This window comes from Phalacrocorax aristotelis, chromosome 1 (genome assembly GCF_949628215.1).
Source record: "Phalacrocorax aristotelis chromosome 1, bGulAri2.1, whole genome shotgun sequence".
Taxonomy (NCBI): Eukaryota; Metazoa; Chordata; class Aves; order Suliformes; family Phalacrocoracidae; genus Phalacrocorax; species Phalacrocorax aristotelis.
The window spans coordinates 169,638,101-169,656,417 of NC_134276.1; the positions used below are offsets into that span (position 1 = coordinate 169,638,101).

General features: G+C 37.2%; 1 protein-coding gene across 1 annotated transcript in view; it reads left to right on the plus strand.

Moving 5' to 3' along the window:
* Positions 1-12,916, plus strand: part of LOC142056024 (keratocan) — a 37,403-nt gene extending 24,487 nt beyond the window's left edge. The window contains exons 4-5 of the mRNA XM_075090201.1: positions 783-1,675; positions 7,081-12,916. Of these exons, the coding sequence (XP_074946302.1) occupies positions 783-1,675; positions 7,081-7,253 (1,066 nt within the window). The 3' untranslated portion in view covers positions 7,254-12,916. The remainder of the gene's footprint in view (positions 1-782; positions 1,676-7,080) is intronic.
* The last annotated feature ends 5,401 nt before the right edge of the window (positions 12,917-18,317 follow it).

An 18,317-nucleotide genomic window follows, 5' to 3' on the forward strand; every position in this document is an offset into this window, starting at 1 on the left:
GCTAAACAAAGCAAATAAGTAAGTAAAACAGAGACAAGATGCATGAGTGTAGATGATATAATTTGCTTAAGACTTACTTTTTGTGTCATTTAGATCAGGCACTTGCTTTAGCTGTTTGCTTTAGAGAAGGAAATTTATAATTTTGGACATGAGAGAGTGAATGAGGGAGGGAAATGGATTACTCAACCATATTCCCTCCAAGCTTTTTAAGAACATGCCCAACAAACAGCTGTTAAAACACTCTTTGATCTTCCACTTTTCTGTGATGAGAAAAGACCCTGGAAAATCTGATCCAGATGCCATTATAATTTAAGAGAGAGGAAAACAGAAAAGAGGGTATGATTAATTTTAAAAGGAGGAACACTGTGTTCAATAGTATTTATATCATCATGGTATTGATAGTTTTAGTGAAGATGGTACATATATAAAGTAGTTTGTAGCTCTGTATAGGAAAACCTGTTTTTATAAGTTTATAAGAAGCACTGATTTAATGTCAGAAAAATGATCCATGTTTTCAGGTTCTTTAAAATGACACTTGTATGAACATCAGTTAAACTGGTAGCCAATGTGGAGTTTAACTGAATCAGGAAAATGTTCTTCAAAGCACTGACTTGTTTGTAACTCTTATATTACTGTTCAGTTTTTCCTTAACGTGCCACAGAGGACAGAATTTGGCTGCAATAAAGGAAATTCTGTTTTCTATGTAATACTGCTTTGTTAATCTAATATGCTGTTAGAGTGTTCTGTTGAGAGACAGCTAATTGTTTTTCTCCCCTTCCAAGGCAAACCATGACTCTAAAAGTCTATACAAGCCTTTTGCTCTTATTCTTGGTCAATTCCGTGTGGACTCGAACTGTGAGACAAGTTTATGATGAGCTGGATCCTGAGCATTGGTCTCACTACACTTTTGAGTGTCCACAAGAGTGCTTTTGTCCTCCTAGTTTCCCCAATGCATTATACTGTGATAACAAAGGACTTAAAGAAATACCTGCAATCCCAGCAAGAATTTGGTACCTCTATCTTCAAAATAATCTAATTGAAACTGTTTCTGAGAAGCCTTTTGTGAATGCCACTCATCTGAGATGGATAAACCTGAACAAGAATAAGATCACCAACCGTGGAATTGAGAGTGGTGTGCTGAGCAAGCTGAAAAGGCTGCTTTACTTATTTCTTGAAGATAACGAATTGGAAGAGGTGCCTGCCCCATTACCAGTGGGCCTGGAACAGCTAAGACTGGCTAGAAACAAAATCTCCAGAATCCCAGAAGGGGTATTCAGCAACTTGGAAAACCTTACTATGTTAGATCTGCACCAGAACAGTTTGTTGGACAGCGCTCTTCAAAGTGACACCTTCCAAGGACTCAACAATCTTATGCAACTCAATATAGCAAAAAACTCACTCAAGAAAATGCCTTTAAGCATTCCAGCTAACACACTGCAGCTGTTTTTGGACAACAACTCCATTGAAGTGATACCAGAGAACTACTTCAGTGCAATACCCAAAGTGACTTTCCTCAGGCTGAACTACAATAAATTATCTGATGATGGTATTCCCCCAAATGGGTTTAATGTTTCATCTATTCTAGATCTACAGCTGTCTCACAACCAGCTCACTAAAATTCCACCGATCAATGCTCATCTCGAGCACCTTCACCTTGATCACAACAGAATCAAAAGTAAGTGTGTATTGTCAGTGTGGGATCCTACCGAGACATAATTATTTTAAAATGTGTAATTAATTACAAAAAATGCTCTTTGAAATAAAGAGATTAAAAATGTGCTGTAGATTATAGGGCAATGAACAAGAGGACCTCCCACAGGCGAGTTTTCAAGCCAGGTCTAAAATATGACAACCAAATATGTGCATGGAAGTAATACCACATGTGAAAAATGTTCATATGCATACAGAGAAACCACTTTGCAAGCAGATCAGAAATATGAGTGGATTAAGGAGGATTTGTGCATTCATGTTTTGCTATATACATGCCAGCAACCATTTTGTGGGAACAAATTAAGTTTCCCACAAAAAGGCTAGGAGTAAATAAGCAAGAAACAACAATAAAAAAGTGGGTGCAACAAGTTAGGTTATTCAATCCACATCTGTGTGACTCCTAGATTTTCAAAGTTCCTGAGCATCCTAGGGACTCGACTAAACTAATAGAATTGTTCTATGCTCAGTTCTTCTGAGTATGTCTCTGCCCACCTAAATTATGTAGTAGGAGCTTAAGGTGAGGCACCCTTAAAACAGAATAAAATATTGGCTGTACTGAATACAATCTATTTCAAATATGATTAAATAGAATGTGGATATTGAACATTTGAAGCTTGAATAACCTTACCATCTCTTGTTTACTATGCACAAAATGCTGACACTCTGGTTTAGTCTTCATGAAAAATCTTTTCACTGACTTTACAGCTTTGTCCTACTAAAGTTTATCTCCTCAAATGTCTTCTAACATTGTCGCTTTGCATAAATGAGACAAACTTTTGTAACCAAGGCACCAGAAGCCTGTTGTCATATCATAGCTCTGCTTCTAGCACTGCTTCCAGATTCATCCAGGTACAGTGGGGAATGTGGTGGTTAGGGACACTGGGTAAAGTATCTGCTCAGTAAGTCCTACAGACCTTAAATCCTTTGATTCATACCAAAAGCCAAAATCAAAGTGATGACTTTCTATTTATCTCCACACAGAAGGTAACCAAGTCTTTACATTTGTCTTCCAGTCATGGTGATTTAATTGAATAAATAGTTCCTCGCTCCTGTTATATGTCCCTGTAGTTCACAAATATACTAAAAATAATGGTTTGGCTTCTGTATGAAACAAGGACATACCAAAGGTAGATACGTATTAAAGTTAATTTGCTCAATTTTGCAAAACAAATGCATGACACCTTGTAAAGAAAAATCAACCTTGTACAACTGGCACATATTTAAGTGACCTGCAAGGAGTCTAACAGTTAAGTAGAGGTAGGGCTTATGACATATGTTGTTACTGAACATATTTCATTGCCCTCTGGTTACAAAATTTTAATTGCTTCACTGCAGGGCCTTAGGTGCAGACTTTATCTCCTGTCACCTTAACTGGACACTAAATTGAAATCAATGGAATGTAAACTGTCCAGTTTAAGAAGTGTTTTGTGTCTAGGTAGTATTTAAAGAGCTGCCAAATTGTTTTCCTTTCCTAAATAAGTTTAAAAAAGGTTAAAACCATGAAAATCAACCTGTATAATATGTGTAAACACAAATGCCATTTTCCAGTCACACATGGGTACCCATGAGCCTAAAACACAATAGTTTTCCACAGGCCCTATATTTCTTAATGCCTTTACCACTTTTCAAAATTCATTACTAATTTAATCACAAGACAGCTCTTAATCTAAAAAAAAATTTTTATTCTGAGTAACTACATATTAAATAGTCAAAAAATATTTAAGAAGGCAACCTGACACTTTAAATGAAAGGCAGGTATTATGTAAGGCACATCCTACCACACAGCATAATTGTTCAAGATGTAGGGGATAAGGACATAGTCTAGACAATATCTCAAAAGGCTTTTAGGATCACAAACAAGGAATATAATTCCATCAAGCAGGAGTAATAAGATATGGCATTAATTCTGCAGATTGTTTTTCTCTTCTTAAACCAGGAAGTTAATGACCAGTCATTACTTTAAGATAACCAATACAAAAGATTTGAAAAATAAAAAAAGTAATTCTAACAGCCTGGATCTGGTTTCTCCACAAAAGTGTCCTCCTGAAGGTTTACTTTACGTGTGCAGTACAAGCCCTTTTTATAATATTAATTCTCAGATAGCCCTGCGCACCTGCCAATTGCTGCTTCATTTCTCTTGGTGGTTCATAGTTACACTGCTGGCCTTGCAGACATCAAAACTTCTACATATATACCATTTGCCTACATTCTATTGTATGTTATTTTATAACACTAGTTCTTCATATAAGTCCAAGGCCTTATTTCTCCAGAGACCATTTATGAAGATAAAAGACAATATCCTGAAGCCCAGCGAAGTCAATGATAACCTCAACATTGGTCTCAGAGAAACCAGGATTTCACCTGTGGTCCTTTCCCCAAGGACCTCAAGATACAGAGGAAAAAAAGTACTTGAAAATTGGAAGCAAAATCAACATAAAACCAAAATTAATTATGGTGACATCAGATACACACACTTGCTCCATGGCATTTTAAAACACACTTGTTTAAATATTTATTTATGAGAGACACATGCAAGGCTCTGGGGAGATGTCAAATGATGGAAAATGGAGTTTTAGAGGAAGCAATAAGAGGAGGAGCACAAAACGGTGATGTAGTGAGTGAGCAAGGGAAAGCAGGTGGTATTACAGTGTTATCAAAGGAGCAATAAAAGGGAGTAAATGGTAAGTTCCCCTAGAGAAACACCAGGAGTTTGGGATAACTCGTCTGAGCTAATATTCTGCATGTAGAGAAAGGTAGAAGTCCTTGGGCCAAGTAGCAATGCCAGTCTAATAGAATCTATTATATGTTATTTGGAAAGGAATGGTTGAAGTTACAGGTCCAGTCTTATTGTCAGACCCCTGCGCTATAGCTGGCATGGCCTTCTTTGCTGGAAGAGCCCAGGAAGGTACAGATTTCCAGACTGATCCATGGCTGCTGCAGTTACATATTCTATGAATAAGAGAAAGGGAGTCCAACTGTTTGAGCTGGACTACAGTGAGTGCAGCTAGAGGTTACAAGAATACAACAGAAATACCCTCACACTCATATATGTCAGAACACATCTATCTTCTAGATCAGCTTACTTTCTGGATGCTTCTAAATGATGATTTTTACTGGAAAACAAACAAGATCATCTGCAGTTCTTTAACAACAGCCATACAGGATTAGTCATTAATGAGAACCTCTTCTGCAGTTTCCCCTGACAGCAGCTCCAGAGTATCATTCTTAAATATTACACCTTTTAACAGTACTGCTGACAACAAGTGGAATTCATTTTATTTGGATTAACCATCCTAGATTTTTGCATCTAGTTTGGATTAGTCATACAGACCACCTACTCAGTTAATGCAAAGATACACAAAACTGCAGAGGGAAAATCATCCCATTTTAAGGAGCTGTGAATCACCTTTTGGAAATGTTCATCTCCTTCCAGAGTTTATAAAAAGAGTCTAAATATTTTACATAGACTGACACACCCTCTACATGGATCAGTTTAGGTAGGGTGAATTGGACCTCTGTAGATGGATTGCCCTGCCCCTCCTGCTTAAAAAAATTCAGCAATATACCCATGAATAGGATTGCAAGAGAAAAGGAGAGAGAGAGGCTTTTACTCCTCTGGTAGTTTGGGTAGGATTTACTGTTCATGAGAAGAGAACAATAAAAACCAAAAACACTTCATACCGCACATCATCAGGAAATAACTTCTTCATAGGTGGCCTGTGGTTAGTTAACTGCTGCCTCAATTTGAGGTTAGAGTAATTAACCCAGTGAAAACTAGCGCAGTGAGACAATTCTGTGTCAGAGAACACAGAGATTTAGAACACACTTCCAGCTGTTTTGTCTCCTAAAGACAGTAGTGTTGACCCAAAAAGGCAGATATTTTCTGCTACATAATGTTGATTTACTTCTACAACTTTTAATAAATGCTTTCATACTGAAACCTCACTCTTATACTTCCTGCTTTGTAGCTTCACACATAAAAATAAGTTGTAGCTCGTTTTTTCCAAGTATATCAAATACTTGACAAACATTAATCAAATTTCACAACATGGGCAAAGACATTTTGATATCATGGATATGATAAAAGTTTTAGGCATTGGCCAACTGAATGTATTTATGTAGTTTCCACGACAAAGATAACATCCGTTTCCAAGATATTGCAAACAGCTGGGCAGTTTTTCAGAACAGAATGTTTTTTTTTTCTTTTGGGGAAAAAAAAAAGATCATGTTTTGTTTTTTCATTGTAACTTTCAATCAGTTTAGGAGATTGTAATCAAAAGATGTGTGCATATTATCATTGCTAAATATAAGGGGAGAAAAAATTTGGTAGAAAGCTTTTCCTATTTCTGGGCTGCTTAATATCTGCTAAAAAAAAATCTGTTACCCACATATTCTCCATTCAACCACTTTTTGAAGATGGTCTGGGGCCAACAAGATCCTCAAGCAGTCAAACCAATCATTAAATAACATAATTTGGCCAAAGGAATTGACATCTTTGATTAAAAAACACATCTTCAGTGTTTTCTAGAGTAAGGCCATCTTGAGGATTAAACCGGGCAGCGAAGCCTCACTATTCAACAACTGAAGACAAAATATGAAAAGCAGTTTAGCCAAGTAACAGTGCAGAGGTAACTTAGGGGAAACAATGTAAAGAACCCAATCTATTTCACTCTTACAAAAATGGGTAAAAATTCAAGTCATAGTTTCAAGTTTTGTCTGAACTTAAACAAGCTATGTGTGATTTGTAAAGAATTTTAAGGACTTGTTGGCTTTCATATTAGGGAGAAAAATATCCCATTGCACAATTTATATTCTTGCAATTAAAACCAACTGTACTGAAGAATTTGAGATAACACGAAAGTACAGATGTTAGAAGTTACAGACACATACAGAAAACTCCTCTGATTCAATACTGTTATCATTTGAAATGCAGGATCTTCATTGTGGACTATTATCAGCTAAAACTAATGCACTGTCAGTGCAGTAAGATGTTCAAAATCCCACAGCATTAACCTTGTTCTACTCTCTCTCTGAGGGCAGAATGTTATCTCTCAATGAATAGTTACCCGGTAGTTGTCTAAATAGTTTCCTCTCTGTCCAAGGTAAAATTATGCAACTAGTGACCTTTATTCATAACTGCAGCACATTAAATATGTGATTGACTGATCTAGATTACGGTATGTTAAGATGTGGTTTTGCTTGATCAAAAAAGCAGTTAATTGTTAATTTGGCGTTTTCCAGTTCTGATAGGAGCAAGTGTCTCTCATACAAATATCAGTGGAAGCCTGTTTTATTTGTCTTCTAAATGAATTTTATCTTCATGAACCTTTCCCATGGAAATTACCTAACATGTTGATCTACATTTTTCAGGTGTCAATGGTACTCAGATATGCCCAGTCTCAATTGCTGTAGCAGAAGACTATGGTTTTTATGGCAACACGCCTCGCCTCCGATACCTTCGCCTGGATGGAAACGAAATTCAACCTCCAATCCCGTTAGACATCATGATATGTTTCCGACTACTCCAAGCTGTTGTCATATAAAGATATTGCAGTGTCACTCTTGTGCTGTGAGAGTGTTAAGATACAAGTTTTGCTGGAATGAAACTTGTTCTAACTCATAAATCAAGAAGTAACAGCTTTATTTTTACTTTGATTTTTTTTTCTTTGCTTGCATCTTTTCTACAGCTGAAAAGATTGTTCTTCTTTCAGAAGAGATTTTGGATGGACATAAAACATGTGCTTAACACTTTGTCTAAGAATTCCTAACACTAATATGTTGAAAATCATCTGTGTAAGAACCCAAATATTCCTAAGCAAATTCTTGTCTACTCCGTCTTTCTTGTCAAATGCTACAATGTCTATCCTGTTAACATCATTGCTACAGACAAATTACATTTCCTTATTTTTTTTTTTACATAGTAGCTAACACAATGAATTTGGGTACACTTGGGTAAATATATATGCTAGAAAAATCATGGGTTGCATGACTACTAGTTATCAGAACCACCTCTGTCTTTTTTAAGATAGTGACTAATGGTGAACAACCACTTAACGTATAAATAACTCATAAATTGCTGTCATCCTTTGAAGACTGATACTTTTAAGGCATGAACTATATAAGGCCTAGAGTCCAAAGCAATATGCTGAATATATATAGTTGGATGGATTAATTCAGTGTATGATTTTAGAACTGGAATACACCAATCCAAATCAAATCCAGGGACAAGGCAACATGAGATGAAATCTTGGTCTATAAAAGTACCAATTTTCTGCTGTTACATTCTTCAGTATTCCGTTTCTAGTTTTGACACTCTTTCTTTCTGTAGCTTTGGGATAGTCATTGAATATTTGGTTTATTTTAGTTTCTGAAAAGGTAAAACCAATTACAATAATGATTACAATATCTCATAGACCAGGTACTTCACAAAAAATGGAATGGCTAGTTATTATAATGGTGAAAAAGAGAAAATTAAGAAATTAAGGGATACATCCCCTCCCAATTATATACTGAACTAGCCAAATATTTGCATAGGAATTGTATCAGTTCAAGCAAATACAATCAACTCAGAGCAGTATTTAGCTATCTGCTGGCTCATATACATGCATGTAATAGCACTGGATTTTAGAGAAGTCCAGGTATTTAGAAAGGACCATTCACAATTCACGAACAAGCGAGATATCAGTGGGCATCTTATGAAATCTGGCTGGGTTTTTTTTCTATTTTTATGAATTATATTGGGATTTCAATACACAACTTGACTATTACAGTCAACTCTTCATTGGGAATGTATGACATTTTTATTTCTGATAGCCAGCACAACAGACTATCCAGCAGTCATATTATTTTAGTCTTCTTGTATTTGTAGATAGAAGCAATTAGTTGCTCTTTGATAGCTTGCATCTATTTCTAACATTTTAAGTCTGGCCTCAGTAACAAGCATTTAAAGACTATGCATGTGGTATAATTTTTTCTTTGAAGATGAAGCATTTCCCTGAAAGTAGATTTTTAAAATGGTTGAGGACTTCATTTTCTAACATTCAATCTTTTCTATCTGACAATCAGGCCTTATTCTGCTCCAGTGCACTTGTGGAAATAACCTAGTCTAGAAATGCAGCATAGAAATAACCCATGCAGAAACCCTATCACAAAAACATTTATTTTTGCAGTTCTTTTTATTTGATTGCTGAGAAACTCCTGCCCTTCTAGCAAAATATTTTCTGTACCTCTGTGTTCACCCTATATGAAGAAATACAAATTTAAAAAGTCTCTACAATATGTATGCATGATTACCTATGTTCTTTACTCAATAGTAGCATAGTAATTTATTTTTTTGAAAAAAAAAGAATTATGTGACAATACTACTAATTAAATTATAACAATAATGATGTGCTTGTACTTGGAAATTAATTTCTATTTTAAACAAAGAACAAATATACATACTCCAAAGTGAATATTCACAGGCATATTTGCATATTATTAACATTATTTACAGTTTGAACTAATCATACAACAAAGTTTCAGCCAAAAAATATGACCCTTTTAGGCACTATATACATATTAAAATAAAAAAAGACTAACCCTTCCCCAAACAGATGCCAAGCTTATATGTGGGAAGGGATGATAGATAAAATCACATAGGGACACTGAATCATCAAGGTACTCAATTTTCTGACGGGGCATTATGTGATGAAATCAGGGCCATGTAATCTGCTGAAATCTCTTTCAGCAGTTATTTTCCACCAGCCGGCCTGATATTAATGGATTTTTCCAATGCACAGTAGGGTGGAAAGCCTTATAAATTAGTTCTTCAAAGGTCAGTAGTATCTTATGGAACAATCTTTGGACACAGGCAGATTAATGCTCAAGACTTGTCCCTGTCAAATCCCAATTAATCTGAGTGAAGAAAAAAAACATGCCACATCCTTGAACAAACTTTCACTGGGCTGAAGAGCAGATGCTGCTGCCCAGTGCTCTGTGTTGTACACCTTTGATGCAACCTGCTGACTCCACATCTGGCAACTTTTTAATAAAGAGAAAATCCTAAGTATCCTCATCTAGGCTAATTTGTCCCATCTTGATTCCCTCTCCCAGAACGAGCAGTATGAAGTAGAATGAAAAATAGTTACGTTGCTGCAGTGACCTTCACAAGATACATTAACCCTGTCTGGGGTTTGAGCTGCTTTACTGCATGCATGTCTCTATTTGAAACAGTCCTAATGTTTTTAAACATTCTGGGAAATTTGGTGAGATTTCCCCTCAGATTACCATAGCAGGCCTAAATTGCTTTATTTTGAGGAACTAAACAATGTAGGCTTTCAGCCACACCTCATTAAATCCATTTGTTTTGCCAGAAGACTATAAAGGAAAATGTAAAACACAATGCCCTTTTCCCTATGAAGAGGGTCCCTAAAACAATGTAAAAAGCATGACTGTGCTTGAAGGTCTGATGTTAACTCTTCCTAATCCGACATTGGTCTAAGACTCCCCATTGATATTTCCTGGTTCAGAAAAAATTGCAGTCTCTTCCACTGCAAGGAGGGAGGAACAGACTTAGCTGTTCTGTCTGAACCCACAGCTGCCTTCATAAAGCCAACATTTGTTTCACTTAATTGTCAGAGCACATCACAGTTTTGAATGGAATATCATGTACATAAACAAAGACATCTGCAAGTATGAGAAGTTGAGAACAAAGCAGGTCACCTTAGGCACACTGCAGTTGTGGTCAATCACTAACCAAACCACAAACACCTAGTGCTTTGCCAGAAATGCGTATTACATATGAGTTAATTTTGAAATTATAGTGGTTAACACAGATGTGCTATCACCTCAGCCCAGGGTACAGACAGTTCCTTTGTAAAGAAAGGCGTTAAAGCGAAGTGAGAGGCTCAAGAACTGAGAAATACCCGGACATTTCTGACATGCCTGCCAGCTTGACTGGAGGCTGGATGCTGGATCTATCAAAACACTGTGTGCTTTTATGACACAGCTGGCTCTGCAGGAAGAAAAGTACTTTATAGATGCTGCCAGCATAGTCAGAAATTCAGCCATATGCATGAATCTCCCCGCTCCATACTCTGCTCTGGCATTTTCTGTTTCTTTCTGAATATTCTAAACAGTTTGCAACCACTTTCTTGTTCAACATTTTTAACGAAAAACACCACCACAACAATCATCTGCAGAGATATCAGTGACCACAGCAACTTCTATGACACCTGAAGAAAGAAACACAAACACTAAGATGTAGAAGTTTGGAAGATAACTAGAAAGCCAATTTGCATGTTGTAACTACTAACTCCAACACATATCCTATGTCACTGAAGGGATTTTCATTCACCCTTGCTGCACCCAATGGTTTCCAATGTTTACCACAAATACTTGCTGGCATTTTTTCCAGCGTAGAAAAATTATTTGCTGATATTGTATTGCAGCTAGTTTTGTTATCTATCTGGAATCAGATTACTCTAACACCTAAATCACTGTGTTGGTTGTTGAACAGCTAATATTCCACTTCTGCCATATGTGGCAGAGAATCTTTGGCATTGTTGAAGTCAGCAAGTAAACATCCTCCTCTTGACTGAAAGTGTCCTCCATATTGTATTTTTTTCCCCAGAATTGCTTACCCAGTTAAACATAAAGGGTAGCTTTACAAGGCACCACACCATTTAATGATACTCCGTAGTACTAACCACTTCAGGTCAAGCACATGAAACAATATATGTCATTTGCATTGTGTTCTGCCTTAGCTAATTTACTTCTCCCTGAGTAGAGGTAACATTGCTTCTGAGTCTTGTGCTTGCTCTGTCAGTGCTCAGTTCAAACAAATCTATACCGTAATGAATTTGAAACCTTTCCTTTCCCAATACAGTTGTTTCTTACATCCTCTGCAATGTTGCCGACAGCCTGGGTATTCTTACTGTTTTTGTCTTGGTTTCTGTAGCATATGCCTTTGACCAACCTATCTGCCTATCTGCTTGATTTAGTTTTGTTTCTTCAGTGGTTTTTAGCTTAAGCATGTTTATGCGTGCTGTGCTAATGGATGTTCTGATTTCATTTCCTGGCAGTTCAGCTGCATCTGGGTTTCTCTAGGGGAAGCACGCTCACGTACCGCAGCAGAACAGCATGGCCTGCTGCTCACAGCATTCACACCTCCTCCTACACACGTGCATGACACTGGCTGATGTTGTCATGTAGATAGGCTATGTCTGGAAATCTCTTTTGTAGGAAAATTAGTGAAGAAACTGTAATCACATCTTCTACAAACAAAAGATTTCTTAATTAGGGGCTGGGGCAATGAAAGCTACATGTGGAATCAGCTGCTCTCGGTGAAGCTGGGCTTTTTCAATAAATCATTTATTCATTAAAATGCTCTATCACAGGTTTTCTGAATTACTAGTAAATTCAGTAAAACAATATGCAAATAGTTTCAGCCACAGGAAACAACAAATAAAATTTAAAACAGTATTCATGCTTCTTATTTAATAATTTTGTTGCTAAGACATCCATGTAGCATGATATGCCCTTCTCCAGGCAATGAAACACTGGAATTTGTCTGAAATTGTATTCCTACTACTAGGAAGGCTATTTCAAGGAGGGTAATCTCCTTGTGATGCTCTGCTTTGTTTCAGGTCTTAAAATAATCCACTGATTCTCTGCACTGGCAGTGAGGATAGGATATTATAGGATCTAGGCTCAAATCCTTGTCTGAATCAGAAGCAGAGTGAATTGGAGTGTAGATTTCTTTTCTCCAAGGAGGCTGTTTTGAGCACCAGACTACAGGTTCACTCTGTTTTGTGAATCCTAAAATTTGTTACTTTTAATTACTGGAACTGCTTCAGACAAAAACGACTGATAGCAACCCTTCCCACACTGCTTAGCAGCCGAATAGGCAGGAGCTACTCTGCTGAAGCGACACTTAAAATGCCTTCTCTGAGAAAGCTGCCAGCACAGGGCCCCTAGATTCCCTGCCTCTGAATTACTGCCCAAATAGAGAAATGAAAGCTGTTGGTGCAGGTTTTCTCTGAAGGTCATGGTGTTTTGGATCTTTTAAGAAGTTAGTCATCTATGTGTTTGTTTGGGCTTGATGTAAGTTCTTTAACATTGAATTAAGAATACAACATAAAAACATGGTGTGAGGTTTATTTTCCATTTCAATAAGGAAAGATGAAAATATTTGTTTCTTTGTCAAATAAACGTAAATATTTTACAGTGGTCTGAACATCAAACAAACAAACAGAAAAGCCGATTTTCTGTTCTCGAGCCAAGATTTCTATGCTTTCCTTTTTTCCTCTATTGTTCTTTTTTTTACATTTGCATTCTGTCTGCGATGATGTAACAGACTTATCAGGTAGTGACAAACATTGAGGATGATTTCAGCTACAATAATATGCATGCTTCTTATTCTTCTCGAAGTCTTATTAAGACTTGTGCCTGTACTTTCCTACTTTTGCAAGCTTTGCATACAGGCCCCCTTTTTTGTGCTATTTCAACCACAAATGTCAATGTTTCTGCAAGATGCCTGTGCAGGAAATACAGCGCTCTCAGGAATTCAAAGCTTTGTATGGCCCCTGCTTTCTGCATATTTAGACATCCACTGCCTACCTCCTGAAGCTCTTGTGGGACTTATTCCTGGTGGTTTAATACTACCTTGATACTGAGATTTTTCCCAGTGTTGGTACTGTGTTGCTGCTGGGCTGCTTTTAACACTGGTCATCTGGGCTGATGGAAGAATGACAGCCTGTGGCCCTTGTGTCTGAGGAGCTGATGCAGGTAACCAGCAGCTCAGGGTTATGAAGAGGTTGAATTGAGTGGGAGGAGTCAAGGCAAGAAGGGTTCAACAGCTAAATGCTGTCTGTTTTATGACAAACATGCAGAGCAGAAAATTAGCCATCTAAGACAGACAGAGATGAAGATGTAATTGGGGCAAATTTTCAGACTTACAAGTACATGCAATTACTTGTATAGGCAAGAAACACGGAAAGAGGCATCAATTAGCTCTGTCTGGCTGAGGATCAAGGACAATTAAATAATAAAAACCAATAGTTTTTTATTTTGTTTCAAGGTCTAGCAGCTTGGAGGATCCTAATACTGACTGAAGTCCAAAATCCCACCTGATGCATTCAGCTTGGCACATTAGACCCCTATAATTCTTCTATCAAAATAAAGGAAAAAAAAATAATTCCTAAATCTTTGGTATATAAGCCATGCTTTTTGTCAGCAGTTATATAGAACTGCTCCCTGAAATACATTTTCTTTTATGGTAGACCTTAACCTTAAATGTATCAAGTAGAAGAAATTAAGAAACAAGTGCACAACCTCATCTATAGAAATGTCAGAAAACAGTCCCCTTTGCGTGGGAGCTGCTTGAACTCTGAAGGACAAATATACTTCTGAAGTAATTGCCTCACTACTTTTCATGTTCCCTTCACACAGCCATTCATACAGAATTGAACTATCTGAATGTCCATGAACTACATGGAGAAAAGACACCCCAGTTCTTGCTCTTCCATTCCCACAAGGGATTCTGGAGGCTCAGTGAGGGCCAAGGGAAGAAAGGATCCTTGTCTGGCTGGAGAAATTTCCATGGCAGTCCCTGATGAACGGAGACATGAGCCAGGACTCTCAGATCAGGATTTCTAAACAAAAGGTTAAAAAAAAAAAAGCAACATAAAAATAAGGAATTCTTCTTAATTGCCATTTGGATTTTAAGCATTCATACAGTTTATAAAACCATGTTTTATCCCTGTGTAACAGGACAAAAAGTTTCACTGTTTTTTAACAAAAGCTGAAATTCTCTATGATCAGTGACTTGAGGAACAGAACTTTTAACATCGTCACTACCTCAGCCTCACCTGGTTCAGTGCCATTTGCCACAGAGTCCGCTTAATGATCTCCTGCAACCTCCTCTTGAGTCATGCCAGTAGTGCAGATAGGAGAAATATCTTTGAAAACCTATGCATGAAGCTTGGGCAGTTCACTGCTGAGGCACAAAATCAGAGGAACTTCAAGAAGAAGAAACAGTAGAAAGCTGTGAATGCAGATATGGACACTTGCTTTTATATTGCATTGACTGATTTGATTTTTGAAGGGTTTTCTGATAATGTGTAATGATTTGTCCTTTATTGTTTATGTTTTCAGAGGTAAACAGTAGGCTGGTGACACGAATCAGTTTGTGGCACTGATTTTTTTCATATTGACCATTGTGATTGGGTCTAAACAGTCATCAGTCAACTCTTCCAAGTCCCCAGAAAGGATTTAAACATAACATAACATAGCATAACATAACAGTTCAAGCACAGCCCAGCAGTTAAAAGTGCTGCTGAAAGCTCATGTAAACATATCCTTTGCTTAAAAAAAAAAAAGAGAAAAAAGAAAAAAAAAAGGTGCTTCTCCTTTGAAAGCTGTTACTGTTTTCAGGGAAAATATGTCAAATACGCCTACAGTTTCCACTACCTTTTTCATTATTTCAGAAAACATTTCCATAACAGTTCTGATGAATTTGTGCACCTTATTTAAATGAAAATAAACTTTGAACAAGCATATCCTGTCATTAGCAGACAATTTAAACTGTTTTAGATAAATCTTTCCACGTTGATCTGCTAGAAGCCACATTTCGTACTGAATATTTACATCCTCTTAAGATGAAAGCATCTATAATTTCTAAATTGTCCCTGCTTTGTGTGTGTGTAGAGACACATATTTCAATTTTAAGAGTCTTTTGAATTCAGCAAAATGCCTGAAGAACTGGAAATCACCTGAGCTGGGGACTGCTGTCTACTTGTTTGCTGGGAATGAAATTCCTGTTCTTTCAAGAGAATAAGCCCTCAGACCAAAACCTCTTAACTCATCTAAAGGTGAGTGGGATATGCTGAAGTCCTGTGCTTTCTACAGCTAAAAAAAGTTGAAAGCCCTGCAAGTTACTTAGCTCATAGAGCCCTTGACCAGGTGGTGCTTCCCCCTCTGCATCACAAGATCATGGAGTTATGTTGTTAGCTGCCGCTGAACTGTGAGCAGATACCAACAGCGTGGAAAGGGAACTGGTGTTATAAAGCCCATTTATATGTGATATGATCATACAGACAAATGGGACACAGGTCAATATATTACAGCCAAAATGGTTGTGGATGGTATTCTTTACTTAGAAAGGTATATTAACCTTTGCCATATTGATGTTCTTTGCCACTTGAAAAAAATAAAAAAACAAAGCCCTTTTACAGTATTTTAATTGTGGGGAAAACTGCCTGCTTAGGGAGAATTCTTAAAGATCTCAAAAACCTGTGCAGGATCTTCAGCTGTAGTTGTTATCAGTTTTATGCAGTACCGTCAGGTATACGAAAAGGCTTTTGTTGCGGCCATTATTTGGCCAAGTAACAAAACAACTGTATTTGTCATTTGTCGTGTCACCAATATAACCAACCACAATTTGATAAGGAAAGAGGCAAAGGAAGTAAAATACTAGAAGGGAGGGGATGAGAGATGCAAAAAAGAAGACTAGGGAGGGAAAAGAAGAGAAGGAGTTTGGGATGGGGCTATAAAAGAAGACGAAGGAAAATAAGACTAATTTGGAAAAGAAGGAAGCTTGAGAGATGTCTTTTTGGGCATCCCTTTGCATGAGAGTAAAAGGAGGGGGAAGGAAACACAAATTGCTCAGATGTTTTGCTCAGATTGCTCTCAGAAAAATGAGAGCTTGGAAACTACCAGTCCACAATATTTCTTGTAACACTGCTGTGGTCTTTCCTAAAACTGAGACTTATAACACCTCAGCTTAGTCTAGCATTACTTCTTTGGGGAACTGGCAGGACAGCAACAACTAATAGTAAGTGCTTAATATTTGTAATGCTGTCTGAAGTGCTGTGATTAATATATAATCCAACATTTGATCCCCATCCAAACACAAAAACACTGTGCCGATGTGAAAATAACACCCATGGGCTTTCTTCAGATCATGCATTACTATATTTTGTGCACTGTTTCATGCTGATGTGGAGTTGTGTTTGAGAATGAATTCCAGAAGGAATATGGTAATATGCCTCAACCATGAATTTCGTTAAAGATTTGTTGGAAACCACATGAAGAGACAATGTCAGCTGGCAAATCAACTCTGCAGTGTTCTTGGGCTTAACCTTTATCCTGTAAACCATCTGCTTCTCCACATGCTTAGTTTTATCAGCTAATGTTTCAGGCACTGTCTGATCTAATATCCATTGTCTACTAATTTTCAGTGGTCCTCTAACTTGCTGGGCTTTTCAGAAGTGCTATGGCCCCTTAAATACTTTCAGGTGCTGAATCATGGCTCACAAGTTCAAAAGCAAAGTTTTGCTTCTAGCTAGCCTCCACTTCACATCATGCAATGAGAAAGTCCTTATTGTTTCTTGGAACACCAGAAAAAAAGATGGTGCATGCTGAAGGAGAAAAGTCAACATTAAATGGTTACAGACACAATGTTTAAAGATGTTCTAAATACAGTCCCAACACTGGTTAATCATAAAATCTTTGACATCTCTACTCTAGTTAATGGGGTGGCTTTGTAAGTTCATCTTATTCATGACAGGTAGACAACTGGATACTTAATGTTGGTGAATATTAAACAAATTAAAATTTAAATTCAGATTGCAGAACAACAGAAATCGGACTCACAGAATTTTTTCACTGGAGAACAGGTTACCTTTCCAGATAAACATTTTTCAGGCTTTTTTTTTTTTTTTTAAATGACAGATAAAGATCTGATCTTACATCCGTTGCAGTTCCAGGAATTTAAGAGTGAATCGCTTACATGGATATATTGGGTTACTTTGGTCCCAGACGGATTCTGGTCAACAAATGGACAGTTAAAACAGCAGCACTGTTTTGAAACAGCCATGACAGCAATAGCAACAAAATTCAGCTGTTCCCTCACCCTGGACTATGAAGTCAGTGAAGGAGTCGTTCCCAGACACTGAGAGTGACCTTATGGGCTCCTATTAAAAAATGAAGGGAAAAGAATGGGGTAAAGGGAAAATTGCGTGAATTTCCCTAAGTCCTTTTCTACTTTAGCAATATCTAGACCAGCGCAAAAAGAGATGAACTTTGAGGGCTGAACTTCAGTGACAAACAGGGGGAAAAGATGAGAAGCAAGGACTTAATAACTCTTGTATCAAACCCCTCTACCCACAGTATTACTTTTTGGATCTTTTTTTGGAGCATTTTTATTTCAATACATAATCTAGTTAAGGAAAAAAGAAATATCGTTCTGGATCGTGCATTCCCTCTCCACATCTACACATTTCCTTGCCAGAATCCCACTGTGGTAGGGTTGTTCTTTGTGTCAATAGCACATGATTGAGTGATACATATACTAATTTCAGTATGTTGTTTTCCAATTAAATGTATTTGTAGCACACAAAAGAAACATACTGCATACACAGAAGACACAGAATAGAGGCAGAGGCACAAGGCTGAATAAAAGGTATTATTAAATGAAGACTTTCATGAAACTGGTTTTACTTAAAGGAAAATGAAGTTTTTAACCATAATCAATGCTTCCAGCTATTCCGGAAATAATCCAAAAGAAATGAAATGAGATGAGGTACATGAAAGCTTCTGGGTTTGTAATAGTAACAGCTGTGTCT